Source organism: Mya arenaria, chromosome 7 (genome assembly GCF_026914265.1).
Source record: "Mya arenaria isolate MELC-2E11 chromosome 7, ASM2691426v1".
Taxonomy (NCBI): domain Eukaryota; kingdom Metazoa; phylum Mollusca; class Bivalvia; order Myida; family Myidae; genus Mya; species Mya arenaria.
Window position 1 is genome coordinate 24182211 of NC_069128.1, and position 21916 is coordinate 24204126.

A 21916-nucleotide genomic window follows, 5' to 3' on the forward strand; every position below is an offset into this window, starting at 1 on the left:
GTTTAAACTGCCTAGGTTCTATGTTCCACGATAAGAACAACACCAATGGTAAAGGCGCCAAATAAATGCTCTATAAAACAATACCAAACCAAAGTCAGACGGTTTTGGGACTTGATTCTTTATATTTGGATAATAGTTTGAAATTAATTTTAGCCTTTATCAAAGCTGGAAACACAGTAGAGATAAAACATTAGAATTTGACGCCATATTCGATGTTACTGCATATTTAAGTTGTTAATTCACGATGATCCACACTCAATATACACATACAATCAAACCCCGTTGGCTCGAACTCCCAGGGACCGATGAAAATACCTCGAGCCTCGGAAAATACGAGCCAAGCGCCAATACTTACCATCAGTATAAATCAATCGGTCCTATACATGCAGTTCGAGCCAACGAGAGTTCGAGCCATGCGAGTTCGAGCCAACGAAGCTCGACTAAAGTTAAACATACTTCAGTTTTTTTTGCTGCAAAGAACTTGACAATTTTCACAACAAATCTAACAATTAGCATAACTACGTACATATAATTTTAATGACATAATAGGCAATATAACTAACTAAAGGATGAATATATACCTGTTTGCCTATCGCCCACGAGCTTGGATCACTAGAGAGTGTCGTGCAATGGTCAAGGACGAACGCCTCGTGTGAGGAATGGCTACTGGTGTACGGACACACAAAGGCTGCTGGGTTGTCACTGGACGTGCCACTGGTGATGTCTACATTGACTTGTGTGATGTTGCAGGCATGACCAGCTTAAATGTTTTTTTCAGTTGGATAAATGCAGTTCGAAGAGACTTTAAAAGGAAAAACACTTGTTCCGGTTACTTATCAAATATGTAGAATGTAAACTGTTGTTAGCATTTAATATGAGCTCCTCATCCGGTGTATTTATAAAAATGTGACAACAAACTAATACAAATGGAATAAAAGTCATTGTGCTGATCATATTTCTCTTATCTTCGATTAATTAAAACATTTAAAAATGTTTATATTTTACTAAATTACTAAAAGCAACTGTTGTCGGCCTTGTCGTCGTTGAAGCGGTAGTCGTCGTTACCGTTGTTGGTGTTGATGATGGTTCTGTAAAATTCAGTCCAAGAGAAAACTTAAAAATGAAAGCAATTGTCATTAAGCCATACAGATTATAATAGGCTTCCTCCTTGTACTGCGGATTCACTCAAACCACAATACCACACTGACGCCTGATTCACAGCATGCCTTTTAGAGCGATTCATATAAAAGTGTTATAACTTGTTTTAGAATCGCTTAAAAACAATAAATGTGTCTAAACCTGTCGACTTCAAAATAATAATAATCACAACGGGAGAAACAAAGAACCAGTCTATAAAGGGGGGGGGGGGTAACAGCAAATCGACAATCTAAAGCATATGATCCCTTTACAATGTATATGGCAATCTTGTTAACCTTTTTAAGAAAATTATCGAAATCGTACAATTCCTGTATTTATATTAAAATCCTTCATAGAACACTAGTAAAAAAGACAACTATAATTAAAAACGTATCAATATTTTGTTATTTACTGTTACTTAAGTGCGAAACATTGGTCGAAAACGAGGGGCAATAAAACAATCCCTTTACGATAAAAAAGTAGCTTTACTTGCCCCAACATGTTGCCCCTATCCAGTCACTAAAACAATGACAGGAACTTCCGTCCCACGAGCCGTGGTTGTTGCAGATGAAAGAGGGTTCACCCGTATCTGTTTGGTTGCCTGAGGAAATGAATTTATACACATGCATGATGTACGAGTTGTATATTTGTAAATTACAAAGACAGTGGGTGTAGGAACTGCTGGGTAGCATATTGTACCACATTTGTAAATCACGAGGACAGTGGGTGTAGGAACTGTTGGGTAGCATATTGTACCACATTTGTAAATCACGAGGACAGTGGGTGTAGAAACTGTTGGGTAGCATATTGTACCACATTTGTAAATTACGAGGGCAGTAGGTGTAGAAACTGTTGGGTAGCATATTGTACCACATTTCTAAATCACGAGGACAGTGGGTGTAGGAACTGTTGGGTAGCATATTGTACCACATTTGTAAATCACGAGGACAGTGGGTGTAGAAACTGTTGGGTAGCATATTGTACCACATTTTAGATCACGAGGACAGTGGGTGTAGGAACTGTTGGGTAGCATATTGTACCACATTTGTAGATAACAAGGACAGTGGGTGTAGGAACTGTTGGGTAGCATATTGTACCACATTTGTAAATCACGAGGACAGTGGGTGTAGAAACTGTTGGGTAGCATATTGTACCACATTTTAGATCACGAGGACAGTGGGTGTAGAAACTGTTGGGTAGCATATTGTACCACATTTGTAAATCACGAGGACAGTGGGTGTAGAAACTGTTGGGTAGCATATTGTACCACATTTGTAAATCACGAGGACAGTGGGTGTAGAAACTGTTGGGTAGCATAGTGTACCACATTTGTAAATCACGAGGGCAGTGGGTGTAGAAACTGTTGGGTAGCATATTGTACCACATTTGTAAATCACGAGGACAGTGGGTGTAGAAACTGCTGGATAGCATGTTGTACCACATTTGTAAATCACGAGGACAGTGGTTGTAGAAACTGTTGGGTAGCATATTGTACCACATTTGTAAATCACGAGGACAGTGGGTGTAGAAACTGCTGGGTAGCATATTGTACCACATTTGTAAATCATGAGGACAGTAGGTGTAGAAACTGGTGGGTAGCATATTGTACCACATTTGTAAATCACGAGGACAGTGGGTGTAGAAACTGTTGGGTAGCATATTGTACCACATTCAGAGACAGTGGGTGCAGAAACTGTTGGGTAGCATATTGTACCACATTTGTAAATCACGAGGACAGTGGGTGTAGAAACTGGTGGGTAGCATATTGTACCACATTTGTAAATCACGAGTACAGTGGGTGTAGAAACTGCTGGGTAGCATATTGTACCACATTTGTAAATCACGAGGACAGTGGGTGTAGGAACTGTTGGGTAGCATATTGTAACACATTTGTAAATCACGAGGACAGTAGGTGTAGAAACTGGTGGGTAGCATATTGTACCACATTTGTAAATCACGAGGACAGTGGGTGTAGAAACGGTTGGGTAGCATATTGTACCATATTTGTAAATCACGAGGACAGTGGGTGTAGAAACTGTTGAGTAGCATATTGTACCACATTTGTAGATCACGAGGACAGTGGGTGTAGAAACTGTTGAGTAGCATATTGTACCATATTTGTAAATCACGAGGACAGTGGGTGTAGAAACTGTTGAGTAGCATATTGTACCATATTTGTAAATCACGAGGACAGTGGGTGTAGAAACGGTTGGGTAGCATATTGTACCACATTTGTAGATCACGAGGACAGTGGGTGTAGAAACTGCTGGGTAGCATATTGTACCTCATTTGCAAATCACAAGGACAGTGGGTGTAGAAACTGTTGGGTAGCATATTGTACCACATTTGTAGATCACGAGGACAGTGGGTGTAGAAACTGTTGGGTAGCATATTGTACCACATTTGTAAATCACGAGGACAGTGGGTGTAGGGACTGTTGTGTAGCATATTGTACCACATTTGTAAATCACGAGGACAGTGGGTGTAGGAACATTTGGGTAGCATATTGTACCACATTTGTAAATCACGAGGACAGTGGGTGTAGGAACATTTGGGTAGCATATTGTACCACATTTGTAAATCACGAGGACAGTGGGCGTAGGGACTGTTGTGTAGCATATTGTACCACATTTGTAAATCACGAGGACAGTGGGTGTAGAAACTGTTGGGTAGCATATTGTACCACATTTGTATATCACGAGGACAGTGGGTGGAGAAACTGCTGGGTAGCTTATTGTACCACATTCAGAGGACAGTGGGTGCAGAAACTGTTGGGTAGCATATTTGTAAATCACGAGGACAGTGGGTGTAGAAACTGTTGGGTAGCATATTGTACCATATTCAATATATCATTTTCTTCCATTGATTATCTGAGATAATATTATATTCGAGATTTTAAACCGTAAAAATATGCTGCTATTAAACTATATTACTAGCAGCTGTAGTCGGAACCGTCTTCGTGCTAGTTGTTGGCCTTGGCGTCGTTGTTGGTGGTGTTGATGTGGTAGTCGTCGTTGCCGTTGTTGTTGTCGTTGATGGTGGTTCTGCTAACCGTTAATTGAGGTTCAATAAATTCAATTATTTTAAGTCCAAGAGAATACCTAATGAATGTCTAAGGCGTAATACAATGTTTGCTTCTGGCTTCAAAACCTACCATAACATTTTCACTCTCGACAATAATATAATGTTATTAATTAGGTGATTTCATATGTGCCCAGTTATTTGTCCGAGGTCGGCTGTATTGTCTGAGCCCGAAGGGCAATACTCCTGATTGAGTGCAAACTCGGCGAAAATGAAACCACCTTATTAATGAGTATTTTATTATTTCACTATTACGTACGTTACGACATTTCGGTTAAAACATTCTATTACCTTACCTTAGGTTATTATTGAAGCTTGTATCCCCTTTTCATCAATGGATTCTGCTTTTCTAGACTGAACTTTGCTGATTTTAACCTGCATTCCTTTATGGTGACATTGCACATATTTATGACTAACGTCGATTGCACTGTACAGTCTAAAGAAGCATACCTTTCGTGATTATTTCGTAAATCGTTTGCCAAAAGTTCAAAATCGTTTTCACCTTCGTTGTTGATTTTATCGGTTTCCAAAAAAATAACTGTCATTAAATCCACCAAAAGGTTAAATACAACTGTAATATCAAACCGTACAAAGTGGTTGTGACGGACTCTACAGAATGTTAATTCCAAAAATGTTTTAAACAAGGCAAACAATTTTTAAAACAGTCGGTAAAACGGAAAACAAAATGGCTGCCTGTTAAAATAATTGGGGCGAATTTCGACAACCAATGAAAATGGTCCATTTTTTTAATACCGTATTTTGCGAGTTTAGTAGCAAATCAAAAAGGCAGTAACTCATATTCGGCGACTTTTGGCATATATTGTCGCCATTTATCAAGTATTAGTACTACTTTTGTCCCGGTATCGCGTCAAATACGTATTAGTTGATTAATAATATTTGTTATTGCCCACGGCATTTTTTTTCGAACTTTACATTGGTAATCTTTGGGGTTATACTTCTTTGTAGTTTCTTTTACAGGTAAGATGCGTATATTTTATATAGAACGTATAAATTACCTTGCCAAATACAACACTGTTATGATTAAAAGTCTAATAAATGACATTCAGTTACATATTAATATAGCACATACACTGGAAGTCTTCCCTACTTTTTAGCAATGATATCGGAAAAAAACAAAAACAAAATTACGCCGGACAAATACCCTTAAAAACCATGGTATATCAAGATAATTACGAACACCAATTGTGTTCACTGATATTTACATGTACAACGATAACTACTAAAAAGAACGCAAAATACGTATTTATCTTGCAGTTATATTATAAATACACTGCGTGTATCAAAATCACATATCTTTTCACTTATTAGTGTATACAAACAAAAGAGTAATCAATGAAAACAGACGCACACTATACAATATATTGTGCAAGACAAAATGTCTCGGGCTGGACCAAGCCGCGTCTGTGTTCAAATTGATAGAATGTTAATATGACTTTAGATTGTCAATTTAATTTGGAATGAATCAAATACTTCACAAGCATATGGTATGCATTAAACTCATTCAGACAGTCGGAAAGAAAACGAACGAACAGTTGCACAACTACTTTTGTAATAAGACAGTCCGATGCCTTGGCGACATGTAGAGCATGCACATTTTGTCCGCTAGTCGCAGTATTCGGAGCTCCTCGGCCATTTTTTTGCGAATGCAACCTCGGATTAGTGCCGGTATAGCGTAGAAGTAGTTCTTAAAATTTGAATTATACATGTATTATTAATAAAATGGAATGTTTTAGCTTGTATTTGTAGATCTAAGTTTAAATTGATTGCCAGTGAAGTGTATTATTGCAAACATAATTAAGATTTCCAAGAGTTAAGTCTTTAAGTTTAACTGCTAAATTGAAATTACAACGCGATCTACTTTCAGCGTAGATAAAGTGTATCCATTTCGAACATTGTAAACCGTCAATATACATCCGCGGTTGTTTTCGTAGAAAATAGCCGAGGAGTTTCGAATGGTCATTAAGCCGTACAAAAAAGCTTCCTCCGTGTACTGCGGTTTCTCTTACAAGACCACACTCTCGCTTAATTAACATCATGCTTATCAGAACGATTAATTAAAATTTGTTTCACAATCAATGTAAATCTCAATAAACAGGTCTAAATATGTCCTCTTGAAAATTATCTAATAATATTATTCCGGCATGCTTTGTTACACATCTAATATACTCCTATCACACTGTCACGACATTTCTCCCGACATGCTGTGATATACGAAGAAAAGACCCCTATCACGCTGTCAAGACATTCCTCCTGACATGTTGCGATATACGAAGAAAAGACCCCTTACACACTGTCAAGACATATCTACCGACATGTTGCGATATACGAAGAAAAGACCCCTTACACACTGTCAAGACATATCTACCGACATGTTGCGATATACGAAGAAAAGACCCCTTTCACACTGTCAAGACATATCTACCGACATGTTGCGATATACGAAGAAAAGATCCCTTTCACACTGTCAAGACATATCTACCGACATGTTGCGATATACGAAGAAAAGATCCCTTTCACACTGTCAAGACATATCTACCGACATGTTGCGATATACGAAGAAAAGACCCCTTTCACACTGTCAAAACATATCTAACGACATGCTGCGATATACGAAGAAAAGACCCCTTTCACACTGTCAAAACATATCTACCGACATGCTGCGATATACGAAGAAAAGACCCCTTTCACACTGTCAAAACATATCTAACGACATGCTGCGATATACGAAGAAAAGACCCCTTTCTCACTTTCAAGACATTCCTCCCAACATGTTGCGATATACGAGGAAAAGACCCCTTTCACACTATCAAGACATATCTACCGACATGTTCCGATATACGAAGAAAAGACCTCTTTCACACTGTAAAAACATATCTACCGACATGTTGTGATATACGAAGAAAAGACCCCTTTCACACTGTCAAGACATATCTACCGACATGTTCCGATAAACGAAGAAAAGACCCCTTTCACACTGTTAAAACATATCTACCGACATGCTGCGATGTACGAAGAAAAGACCCCTTACACACTGTCAAGACATATCTACCGACATGTTGCGATATACGAAGAAAAGACCTCTTTCACACTGTCAAAACATATCTACCGACATGCTGCGATATACAAAGAAAAGACCCCTTTCACACTGTCAAGACATATCTACCGACATGTTGCGATATACGAAGAAAAGACCCCTTTCACACTGTCATAACATATCTACCAACATGCTGCGATATACGAAGAAAAGACCCCTTTCACACTGTCAAAACATATCTAACGACATGCTGCGATATACGAAGAAAAAACCCCTTTCCCACTGTCAAGACATTCCTCCCAACATGTTGCGATATACGAGGAAAAGACCCCTTTCACACTGTCAATACATATCTACTGACATGCTGTGATATAAAACGAAAAGACCCTTCACACAGTGTCAAGACATTTCTACCGACATGTTGCGATATACGAAGAAAAGACCCCTTTAACACTGTCAAGACATATCTACCGACATGTTGCGATATACGAAGAAAAGACCCCTTTCACACTGTCAAGACATATCTACCGACATGTTGCGATATACGAAGAAAAGACCCCTTTCACACAGTCAAGACATATCTACCAACATGTTGCGATATACGAAGAAAATACCTCTTTCACACTGTCAAAACATATCTACCAACATGCTGCGATATACGAAGAAAAGACCCCTATCACGCTGTCAAGACAATCCTCCCAACATGTTGTGATATACGAAGAAAAGACCCCTTTCACACTGTCAAAACATATCTACCGACATGCTGCGATATACGAAGAAAAGACCCCTTTCACACTGTCAAAACATATCTAACGACATGCTGCGATATACGAAGAAAAGACCCCTTTCTCACGTTCAAGACATTCCTCCCAACATGTTGCGATATACGAGGAAAAGACCCCTTTCACACTATCAAGACATATCTACCGACATGTTCCGATATACGAAGAAAAGACCCCTTTCACACTGTCAAAACATATCTACCGACATGCTGCGATGTACGAAGAAAAGACCCCTTACACACTGTCAAGACATATCTACCAACATGTTGCGATATACGAAGAAAAGACCTCTTTCACGCTGTCAAAACATATCTACCGACATGCTGCGATATACGAAGAAAAGACCCCTTTCACACTGTCAAAATATATCTAACGACATGCTGCGATATACGAAGAAAAGACCCCTTTCACACTGTCAAAACATATCTACCGACATGCTGCGATATACGAAGAAAAGACCCCTTTCACACTATCAAAACATATCTAACGACATGCTGCGATATACGAAGAAAAGACCCCTTTCCCACTGTCAAGACATTCCTCCCAACGTGTTGCGATATACGAGGAAAAGACCCCTTTCACACTGTCAATACATATCTACTGACATGCTGTGATATAAGACGAAAAGACCCTTCACACAGTGTCAAGACATTTCTACCGACATGTTGCGATATACGAAGAAAAGACCCCTTTAACACTGTCAAGACATATCTACCGACATGTTGCGATATACGAAGAAAAGACCCCTTTCACACTGTCAAGACATATCTACCGACATGTTGCGAAATACGAAGAAAAGACCCCTTTCACACAGTCAACACATATCTACCGACATGCTGCGATATACGAAGAAAAGACCACTTACACACTGTCAAGACATATCTACCAACATGTTGCGATATACGAAGAAAATACCTCTTTCACACTGTCAAAACATATCTACCGACATGCTGCGATATACGAAGAAAAGACCCCTATCACGCTGTCAAGACAATCCTCCCAACATGTTGCGATATACGAAGAAAAGACCCCTTTCACACTGTCAAAACATATCTACCGACATGCTGCGATATACGAAGAAAAGACCCCTTTCACACTGTCAAAGCATATCTAACGACATGCTGCGATATACGAAGAAAAGACCCCTTTCTCACTTTCAAGACATTCCTCCCAACATGTTGCGATATACGAGGAAAAGACCCCTTTCACACTATCAAGACATATCTACCGACATGTTGCGATATACGAAGAAAAGACCTCTTTCACACTGTCAAAACATATCTACCGACATGTTGTGATATACGAAGAAAAGACCCCTTTCACACTGTCAAGACATATCTACCGACATGTTGCGATATACGAAGAAAAGACCCCTTTCACACTGTCAAAACATATCTACCGACATGCTGCGATGTACGAAGAAAAGACCCCTTACACACTGTCAAGACATATCTACCAACATGTTGCGATATACGAAGAAAAGACCTCTTTCACACTGTCAAAACATATCTACCGACATGCTGCGATATACGAAGAAAAGACCCCTTTCACACTGTCAAAACATATCTACCGACATGCTGCGATATACGAAGAAAAGACCCCTTTCACACTGTCAAAACATATCTAACGACATGCTGCGATATACGAAGAAAAGACCCCTTTCCCACTGTCAAGACATTCCTCCTGACATGTTGCGATATACGAGGAAAAGACCCCTTTCACACTGTCAATACATATCTACTGACATGCTGTGATATAAGACGAAAAGACCCTTCACACAGTGTCAAGACATTTCTACCGACATGCTGTGATATAAGACGAAAAGACCCCTTTCACATTGCCACGACACTCTCCCGACATGCTGTGATATAAGACGAAAAGACCCCTTACACAGTGCCACGACATTCTCCCGACATGCTGTGATATAAGACGAAAAGACCTCTTCCACACTGTCACGACATTCTCCCGACATGCTGTGATAAACGACAAAAATACCCATCTCACATTGTCATGTCATTTCTCCTGACATGACTTGATAAACGACAACAAGACCCCTTTCACACTGTCATAACATTTCCCCCGGCATGCTGTGCTAAACGACGAAACGACCCCTTTCACACTCTCACGACATTTCCACCGACATGCTGTGATATACGAGGAAATGACCCCTTTCATATTGTGACGTCATTTCTCCCGGTATGGCAAGCTATAGAAAGAAAAAAAACAAAACAACAAAAAAACTTTTACACTGTCACAACATTTGGTCCCGACATGGTGTGCTATACAATGCAAAAGACTCCTGTCACAACGTCACGGCATTTCTTTTGACACGCATAATAAAGTATATCACTTCGACACTATGAAATTAAAGACGACACAGCTCAACGTCCTGCTTTATATCACGACTTCGACTTTAACACTACAAGAAGGAAACACTATAAGTGAAGGGTTTAAATGAAATCGCTGCAAGTCGTAGCAGAATTCGTGACAGTCTGACAGGGATACTAAATTTGTTACACCAAGTCTTGTCACTAATGTACGTCATATTGCATTATGTTTGGCACCGGAATTGAATCATTTGACGTGTAACGGTAAGTAAGCGTAGAGCAATCCATACGTTCTAATGTCCAGAATGTTGCTAAAACGCGGAAAGCGCTCTGATCGATATAGGTTGTTGCATAGAAAATGTACGTGTAAAAACAACACGTTATTTTTCTAACGTCTGAAATAACACTTCAGTACTTCACCTTGTATATTAGTGAACCGTTTTCCGTTTAAGCCTAATAGCGCTATTTTGTTTTAGCATCGTGCTTTATTAACAAAATTGCTGCGCAGCGGTATGGGAGAGCTTTCTGCTTAAGCTACTACCTATGTCCAGGGTGGTACACGTCTCTCCTGACCATCCCACATCACATGTGCACGAGTAACCGTCAAATGGAAATCCGTGGCCCCCACACAACAAGTAGGCTATCGAAGTAAAATAACAGAAAGGCCTAATCATATTAATATTCCATCCGTTTTTGTTTTTGTCTTTTCTTCGCCTTTCCATACATTTGTCATAATTTAATCTAAGATAAGTTTCGTTTTGGGTCGGCATACATATATAAATATAAACATAAAAAGATTTGTTTACTCCATAAAATAATAAGTTTTACAATATCTTATTTCACTTTTCGTAGACAGGTCTAGAAAGTTCTTAATATACTTAATTAGCTAAAAATAGCATAGGTACAAACAGTAAGTTGATAAACGGCACACTTTTTATATCCTGCATTTTTGTAATAGACATATGATTATATCTCGCCGCAACTCCTTTGAAATCTTAAGAGTGTGACAAGCATATTAGTTAACAAGGTGGCAACTATTTCAATCTTTTGAATAATGACTGATCTAGGCATCTGTTATTATATTGGCGTTTACTTTTTTTCCAAGGTATATCAATATCGTTTTAACTTGACATCCCAAATTAATGTTTAAAGTAAGAAAATGAGAATGCGTGCACGTAGTTAATGAGCGTACTGGTGTCATTAATAACATTACGCGTTGACATGCACTATTTGTAATTAAGGTCGTTTCTGTTGGTACAGACCAGTTTTGATTTTATATTGGCTCAGCGAAATGTTTCTATTGTGACAGTTTGAAATAAGATAAACACCAGATTTATCGCTTGAAACTATCGACCCCACGCCCAAAGGCGGTTTCGTCGGTCTTTTACGTCGGAAAACCAGCTCAATTAAGAAAATAACAAATTTGCGGGCAGTGATCCAACCTATGTGTTGAAACACTATTGAGTTCATCTGCAGTATCATTATTTTAAAGAAATTTAGATATAATGGCACAATGAACTCCATTCTGTTGTCAAGCTATATTATATCAGTAAACACTAAACATACTTTCACATTTACTTCCGCTGTATCCCAAGGAGCATACACAATGATGTCCGGTATTACTCCATACGCCGTGTTGCCCGCAGTCTGCAAATATTCTTATTTGGATATCAGACACCATGAACAAATATAACAATATATCGGATCTATGAGATGATCTTTGAAAACTTATACTATCAGGAATTTTTAAAATTTTTAGTACAAAATAACTCCATAAGACGACCGGCGGTGATCGCAGTAAGCAATAATTTAAACGTACAAGGCAAGCGGTTGGATTCCACGGACTTAACTACGGATTTTTTATTGATGGACTGCAAACTCACTGATGGAAAACGAAGTAGTGCCATTTGAACTAATACGCAGTGTTTAAAATTTGAAATAAACCAACTCTTATAATCAACTTTTTGTAATTATATTAACTTAAAGAAGTAAAACTTACCATGGGTAATAGGAGCAACTGAAAAATACAATCTGATACGAAGTGATCTACATTGACGACTAGAGTATATATCTGCCATCACGTGCGGCAAAAGCTGGAATCCAGCGATATAATTTGGCACGACAAACGTTACAACAACCTATGCCAAATATATTTATCCAATTAAGATATAAACAAACTTATCTAAAAAAATATCTCTTTTTTACTTGAATAAAATTTATTCAGTAAAAATGTTTATGGACTAAAGAAAAGATTGTTTAATAAAAAAATAAGTATGCACTAAAATATAAATTGTTCTATAAGAAATAGTTTTATTCATAAAGTTTTTATGAAGTTAACAAATTATATCGCATTAAAAAAAATTACGTTCAATAAAACATGTATATGAAGTTAAAAGAAATATATTTCGTGTAATTACCATCATTGGATACTATCTACATCTTGTAACAGGAGTGTTTATTGGTTGAGGCAAAACAACATCAGAGCGCAGAATCAAAGTGGCTTGGTGACAGGAGCTCATCTAGCCATGATAAATAATAATTTTGTCTAGTTGAACTGATTTATCAAGGCTTAATGGTCTTATATGAGCTCATGTCATTAAGCCACTGTGATTCAGAGTTTTCATATTGTTTGGTCTTAACCAATATACTGCATATAAATATTTTACTTTTCAAACTTAGTTACAAAAAAACATGTAAATTAGAATGTTTAACATGGAAATCATACAGAATACATCATTTCTGATATCCAATGCAGAGAATTATGATACATTATTTAAACAAGTTGTTTATACGCCTGTGTTCTTTAAGCCGAATATTACTAAAAGAAAATTAAAGTATAAGGCAGTATCGTTGATCATATAAAATGTGTTATTTTTTCCATCGGAGAGCAATAACTCTTCCCGTCCGCGGAAGTTCATCTTAAACAGGATTTGATATGGTCTTATTGTGTGAAGTTAGCTAAACGTACGACATTCGATATAAGACATTCAAATGATTAATGCTGTGATGGTAAGAATTAAATACTGGACATTTAAGAAAGAATGTCGTTCTTGCATGACATCGGCTGTTTAACGTTAAAAAAATATCGTGCGTTCGACATATGCCATTCGACATTTGTCATTCATAACTTGTACTTGTACAACAATTGACAAACAAATGTTCTAGGATGTCGTTGGGTATTCGCGATAGTATGCCATACATTTTTTGATGTCCAATGTCGTGTCAAAACGAGATTCTCTCTTTGAATGTCAAATGTCAGGCTAGCTCGACATTTGTGTTTGAATGTCGAATGTCATATTAGCACGACACTCATTTTAAATGGTCAATGTCGTTTACGCTCGACATTATTTTTTTGAATCTCGAATGTCGGTTGTTTTGCTAAATTCACACACCAAAGGCAATAAATGTAAAGATGAGTTCATTACACTAATTAACCATAGTTGGTATGTAAACTGTAACTGTTCCTTTTCAAATAACCAGTGCCTTTAAAAATGAACTTTACATTTGCACAAAAATTCCAACTTTATTGTTATATATGTTTACTTGAGTTATACATGTTTACTTGAGGTAACGTGGTAAACTGGGCGTGTAAGACTAATTTCTATTAAATAATGTAAAAGCTCGATTTAGCTGATACGTTGTTTTATGCCGTCAAATTCATGAAAATGTTTTCACGATATTCTATCATGTTTATTGTCATATTCTCTGTAAGAATAAATAGCCTTTAAGATGATACCTTAATTATTGATAGGTATAAATACATATAAGGTATCAAAATTATATTTAATACAAAGAAAATGTATTATTATTCAAGTTTCGAAAGCAATACAAAAATACACAACCATCGAGATAATATAAATAAAAACTAAACATACTTTCACATTTACTTCCGCTGTATCCCGAGGAACATTCACAATAATTATGTCTATCATTCCAATGGCCGTGGTGACCACAGTCTGTAAAAATACCAATATAGATATCAGCCAACATGAATGTACATTATCTCAGGTTTATAAGATCTTCTTTGAATACATATGTGAATCAAAGCGCTGAAAGCGCTGCAAGACTGTCGGTGACGTAACTGAAGCAAGCAAACACTACCGCAAAGTTCTTTCAAATGAAACGTGATCAAATGATTTCATACAAATGATGAACACTCTTTAAGGTAGATGAAGAAGGATAAATGTGATTATAATAAGCACAAATATATTGGCCCTACTTAATCATGTATCCAATTGCCTACAAGATTCTTAATTCAAATTTCCTAATTTTGAACCGCTTTAAATTAGTTAAATGCATATTCATTATGTTAAAATTGCTTCAATTTATGTCGTCGCTTATAACAGTTTCAGCAAGCAATTACATTCCTTCATTTCATTAGGGTCTGTTGAAGCCAATGTCTTTAAAATGCAAATACTATACAAACTATACCCAAGATTCAAGGGACATAATAAAAATATAACTTTAAAATGATGCTCTTTCAAGCCTAAAAATGCCTCCCAGAACTTCTATCAACAGAGTCCACATATCTACAAAATTTGTGCTCGAGTTACTTTCTTTGATATAAAAGTGAAAACAAATCTGCATGGTGCTGTGGCATCATACCATGAAAAAAATTAATATCTTTAAAATTTGTTTTCTAGTTTGTTTTTATTATAAAAGTGTTAATAAATCTGCATGGTGCTGAAGAAAAAAAACTAATGTCTTAATTTCAAACCTGCAGCATTAATTAGCGCCATGTTGTCAAGAATATCTGGACAATTGAATGAAATATGCATGGACCGAAATGACAGCTGGTTTTTCATTGACAAAAGATGCCTTTGAGGCAGTTTTAAGATTATGCTATTCAAAGTATGAGGGTAGTTGGTACAGTTTTCACTCATATTCAGATCATTGCTGATATTTGCTGATAAACATGTATCCTCTTAGCAGCAGGGAATAAGTAAATGACAGTTTTAATGACCAATATTGGAGATGTGACCTTGACCTCCAAATCCAAAGGGGTCATCTGCTGGTCACCTCAAACCTAAATTTCAAGTTTGAAGGCCATGGGTGCAGACTTTGTCGAGTTGTCACACAGGCAAACTTTTTGCGTTCAATGGTCTGTGACAAATCAATAGGGCTCACCTACTGGTCAGACCCAACCCCAAAGTCAAGTTGTTCAAGGGCCATGTGTGCAGGCTTTTTCCAGTCATTATTAGTACAACCTTTTAGCATTCAATGTCACTGTGACCTTGACTTTTGACCCAATGACCGCTTAAATCAATAGGATCTTCTAATAGTCAGACTTAGCCTCCATGTTGAGTTTGAGGGCCATAGGTGCAGGCATTGTCAACTTATCAGTCAGATGTATGGTTTGACACCTTCCTGTTCAAGGTCACTGTGACCTTTGACCATATTACCCCTAAAATCAAAAGGGGTCAACTACTGGTTAAACCAAGTTTTCATGTCAAGTTTGACAATAGGTCTAGGAATTGTAGAGTTATCACCCGGATAAGCTTTGGTCTACTGTCAGACAGACGGACGTAGCGGCCAACATGTGCAAAGCAATATACTCCTCTTCTTTGAAAGGGGCATAATAAATTGAAATTGATTAAATATTTTTGTTTATTATGTTAATTAACTTACACTACATACAACAAGTACCATTTTGATATTTTCGAATGCTCATTTGGGCATGTACATGGGTTTTGATCTGACTATGAACATGAAACTACATAGTGATGTTCCCTCCTATCAATTCTAAATTTAAATAACCATGAGAAAAAAAAATGTTTTCACTGCACCATGAATAAATATGTCAAACAAAATAAATGTCAAGTTATTCAAGATTAATTTAACACTGTTCTTTTGATGATTTCCGTGCATTCCTGACTGCAGGTTTTTCCCATTTTCCCACACAGTTATTTCATATTGGCCTTACAAGGTCAGATCTTGAGTTGGGTCTTCATTGCTGGACACTATCTCTTTATCTCCACAGAAAACACACTGGTGCAAGTTTCACTGCAACAACTGCAAAAAAAGTTATGTTATATTCTAACTGAACTCTGCATCAATATTCAATTATTTTTTATTGGATTTAGGAAATGTCTTTGTTTTAAAGGGTTCATATAAATTAATGCATTTTTTTTCAATTTAATGCATTATCATGCTGGACTCTTTGACATTGATGGTTAAAACAAAGAAGGCATATGATTTGTGTACAGATTAAACATTATTAATTATAAATATGTTCTTTAATAATTATAAATATGTTCTTTAATAAATAGACAAGTGGCAACAATTTCCCCAGTTAAAAAGTTTACATTTGCATATCTGCAGATTAATCAATTGCATTTCTTTTGCTTTGATTATTTAAGTCAAATGAGTTAGACATGATAACGCATTAAAATAAGAAATATATTTTTGGGCATCAAATTATAGTGTGTGCCTTCAATCTAGAAATAAATTTCTTCTCAACATATGCTAAATTATAAAAAAAAAATATAAACCAAGATTTTGTTTATGACATACCTGCATAGTTAGTGGTCTCCATAACAGCTCAGAAATGCTCCCTATGACAAACTAAGTGCTGGTGTATGGCTGGGGAATAGTGCTGCTCCAACCAATAGCACAATTCTTCCTACATGTGGACCAGCTCCTCAATATGGTTTCTGTCATGGCAGTGATAACAGTATGTAACATGCCCTTTTCTACTTTCCAGAGAATGAATCTTCCAATCTAAATTACAAATATAAAAACAAATATATACATATGCACATGTAATGTTGTTAAAAACAAACCATTTATATGCCACAAAACTATAAGATTTTAGGTGAAAATTGAGCCAAATCAAAACATTTAGTCATTTAAAGCTGCACTCTCACAGATTTACTATTTTTACAACTTTTGTATTTTTTGTCTTGGAATGACCTATTTTTTTGCTAAAATATCTGCAAACCAGTGATATAAGACTACTGACAAAATATTAGATTGCAGACTTCCATATTTCAGGTCGAAAACAAAGGTTTTATGGCTTAAAGCGTTACTAACGGTTTAAGAAAAATACATAAAACATTTTGAACTTAAATATAAACATTTTCTGACAAATTCATTGTCACCAATCTTATATGAATGGTTAACATGCATTTGCACATAAATTGGCCCGTTCCAAGACAAAAAATAAATAAAGTAGTCAAAACATTCAATCTGTAAGAGTGCTGCACTCTCAGTCACAGATTGAAGGTTTTGACAACTTCTTTTACTTTTTGGCTTGGAATAAGCTAATGAAAAGCAGTATGAAAACTGATGAAATAAGACTGCTGACAAAAGATAAGATCATGTTTTTTACACTTACATTTGTAACTATTGTTTTTTTTTTGGTTAAAAGCATTACTTACGCTTTACTAATAATGAGATTTTTGGCACAGAACATCATCTTTTGACCGTATTAAAATAAGAAAACAGCGTTCCAATATTTTCAGTTGTCTTTTTTGACTGAATTAATATAAGAAAGCAGCGATCCCCTTTTTCCAGTTGTCTGTTATGTCCAGTGTTCAGAAATTCGCATAAAATAATTCATTACAAGACCAAGAAATAAAAAAAGAGTTGGTAAAACAGACAATCTGTGAGAGTGCAGCTTAAACATATGATATGCATTATCAGCCAAGTGCAGACCTACTCACATCCTGGCTACACAACCAGTACATTCATCAGCTTTACTGATTCGAACCAGGCACATTTATATTGGTAGACTAGCATATTACCATTCTGTGCTGGCCAGTAAAGTTCTCATTTGAATTCATTTTTTTTGCCAACTCTGTTTCAACTGAACTTCCTAAATGAATGAGAAGTTTCAAAAAATAATTACAATATCTCAGTAAATACCTGCATTTATGTGTTTCTTGTGCAATCTGTCAGCTTTGGTAGGCTCAGGTTTCATTTTGTCCAACTCAATACTTCTAGTCTGATGTACTGCCATCCAATTTTTAAGTCAGGTCAGGCAGCCATTTCAGCTTTGTTCCAGTTGATTGTATCAGATGATGCTAACAATACTAGCCTTGTATCCAGGCACTTCTCAATCTGAAAGTTTACAAAAGAACATGGCCTGTAATATTTAATAAAAAAATCATAATTGTTTACTCCTGGATGATGGGTTCTAAAGTAAACCTTTGAGAAAAGATGCTACTGGTATGGTGCTTGAACCCACGACCATGTGAACACTTGCATAGAGATCTGTCAAACTGAGCTAACTGGGTAACTGATTTTTAGGCAGCTCCCAGCTTGGCTCTACAATTGACAGGTGCATTATACATTATAGAGACAATAAATCAAACACTTGAAGCACTAGTCCAAATAATAGTATCTTAACTGATCTTTTTACAAATTTTGAAATGGCATATCCTTCACATACAATTTTTTTGTACCAAAAGTGGGTAGCTATTCCGATTGGGATTCCGGGTCAGGTAATTATATATATCTAAAATATGAGTTATGTTCACAAAAAATAAAAGCCGACGAATTATTATGAGTTTGATGAGTGTTTTTCTTCATTTCATACTGTCAAAACATAATGATATAAACTGTTATACATGAAGATCACCTGCAAGGCTGCGGTGCATAGATTTACATAGATGTAAAATGGTTGTGTTTAAATGCATTAAATGCTTGTTTTGTGAAAAAAATCTTTGCACTTACATGGTTATAACTAAAATACGAATATAAACCTTTAATATCTATTTCAAACATATAATACATATCTAACTACGATTTCAATATCTTTCAACCCCCACCCTGTTTTTCACAAACCCGCTTAGACGTAAGGGATTGGAAGAATCCCATATAACACGTCTATTTTTTTAGACTATTGAAGCATATATGTTCTTTTTTGATGGTTGAGACGTTTCAGGTTAAACAACAATTAAAAATGCGAAATAATTTTAGTGAATAATTAACTCTGAATTGAAAGTAACATGAAGATGTTGTAGTGAAGGATTTGCCATATATATATATATATATATATATATATATATATATATATATATATATATATACATTTTTTTTTTAATCGTAAAAAGAGTCCGTCAACGTACAAATATTTAGACTAAGAGATGTAGATCAGCTAGATGTACCTTCTAGTCCAAATAATTGTACATTGACAGATTTTTTTACTATTTTTGATACAGCAAATCCTTCACGTACAAATTGTTTTGTACGAATAGTGGGTAGTTATTCCGGGTTAAAGCATATTGCATCTATAATATATCATAAAAACAAGAAATATTACCAGATAATGTTATTTTATATAAATACCGTAACCAAAAAGTAATATCAAGCAAATAATTATGAGTTTGATGGTTTTTTCTTCATTTCATTCTGTCAAAACATAACAATATATACATGAAGGGCACCTGCAAGGCTGCAGTTCACAATTTTACAACAATCGGAACATTTCGGCCATCAATTGTAACAACTGGCCATCTTCGGTAAGCTTCGAGATAGTCAATCCCTGTTGGATACTGGCTAAGGTGTTCAGATTGTTCGGCCAAGGCCGAGTTGTTACGATTGTATTATCTCGAAGCTTGTCGGAGGTGGCCGAATTGTTACGATTGGGTCAAGTTGTTCCACTTGGCATAATTGTTGTCTGTGTCAGTCAACTTTTCTTTTAATGAAAAGGTGAATAATGTGTTTTAATGCATTAGATGCTTGTTTTTTGCAAAATAGCTTTGCACTTCCATGGTAAAATATGAATATAAATCTTTACTTTATTATTCATTTCAACCTTAAAATACTTCACTTAATACAATTTCAATATTTTTCAAACACCCCCGCTTTTTGCACAAAACCTTTTAGACGTCAGGGATTGGAAGAATCCCGTATAACACGTCTATTATTTCAGACTAATGTACATGTACCTTCGTGTCCGAAATCGATCACTTCCTGACAGCTCATTTCTGGATTGTCTCCATCTAAATTTAACATTTTTAGACGCATACATTGATGCCATTTTTGATTCGATTGATGTTAAAGCAATAGCACTAAATACAGGTCGGTTATTTTGTAGAAGAACGTTTTCGAAGTAACATTCAATTTCATTTCCGCATAATCGCCGCCATATTGTGTATGACTTTAAAAACTACACCCTATAGTCCAAAATAACAATAGGCATAACGTTGACACACTGTGATAGGTATAATCCAGATAATTTACTCAAACAAATACAATAGTTCGAATGCTGCTGAAAAAAATATTTTGAAACATAAAAGCTATTTCACAAAATATTACATGACATGAACTCTTTAACCGCGTATGATTTATTTCTTAATAGCTTTCATTCATAAAATAAGTTCTTTGCCGGGGTTTGCCGGGTCAGTCTTGAATGACGGGATATGTGTGACGTCACACGGGGTGCAAACATGTGGTGTAGCTTACTATTGGATGTAGGGTAAAATGACTTCGTATGTAAATGCTATACTTTCATTATTTTTCATTATTTTGTTCAATAAAACTCACCAAATTGCAACGGTACAACTATACTAAGAGTAACACGCAATGTTTGTCATAAAAAGGGCAATAACGCGTTAAATACACATAAGCAGGTACTTGACGCCCCACATTCACGTAAGTAGATCTGTTGCTACGCAGGTGGTGTGTATCAATATATTCATGTTCAATATGTCGTGTCAGGCGACTAGTCGCGTTTCTGAAATACCGCTCTCTAAAGACTGTCGGCTTGCAGCCGACAGTCTAAAAACAAGTTCGGTAGCAAAAAGTTTAAACATAAACCTAGTTTAATGGCACTGGGTAAACGCCAACACTTAACTTACACGTATTTGTATACATCTTTAAATACATCACTCCATGGACTAAACTTTACGGATTGTTTTATTGATGGACTGCGAACTCGCTGATTGATAACGAAGCTGTATCCAACCAACTAGGCAGTGATTGGACTCAACTGGCTAAAATATGCGGATTTTTATATTGATGGACTGCATACTCGCTGATATATAACGAAGCTGTGTCATTTGAACTAATTAGCCGTGTTTAAAACTGGAATTTGGAATAAACCAGTGCCTTTTATAATTAAATTGTCTGTAATTATATTAATTTAAAGAAGGACAACTTACCATGGGTAGTAGGAGCAACTGAAAAATACAATCTAATACGAAGTGATCTACATTGACGACTAGAGCTTGTCTACCATCAAGTGCGTAAATAGCTTGATTCGGGCTATATATAATAGCTCGACCAACGTTACGACATTTTATGCAAACAAAATTTATTTATTAAAATTATATACGAACTTTACTAAGAAAATATGTATTTTATGCTTGCAATATACTTATTCAATACAAATGTTTATAGACTGATCCATTCAGCTCATACGTTGTTTTATGACGTCTTATTCATGTTAATTGTTTACACGATATCATATCATGCTATTTTTCATATCCTCGGGAAAATTAAATAGCCTTAAAGACGGTACCTTAATTATTGATAGGTATAAATACATATAAGTGGTCAGCATTATATTTAATACAAAGAAAAGACAG

The 21916-nt window shown here is 36.2% G+C and overlaps 1 protein-coding gene across 1 annotated transcript; it reads right to left on the reverse strand.

Moving 5' to 3' along the window:
• Positions 1–159: 159 nt before the first annotated feature.
• Positions 160–21738, reverse strand: LOC128241020 (teneurin-4-like). Its single transcript, XM_052958006.1, has 11 exons — positions 21717–21738; positions 21491–21508; positions 14258–14338; positions 12382–12399; positions 11949–12029; positions 10924–11022; positions 4071–4184; positions 1631–1738; positions 1014–1088; positions 582–760; positions 160–165 (listed from the first exon to the last, which is right to left on the reverse strand). Exons 1-11 carry the CDS (start codon positions 21736–21738, stop codon positions 160–162), a joined length of 801 nt encoding a protein of 266 aa, XP_052813966.1.
• Positions 21739–21916: the final 178 nt, after the last annotated feature.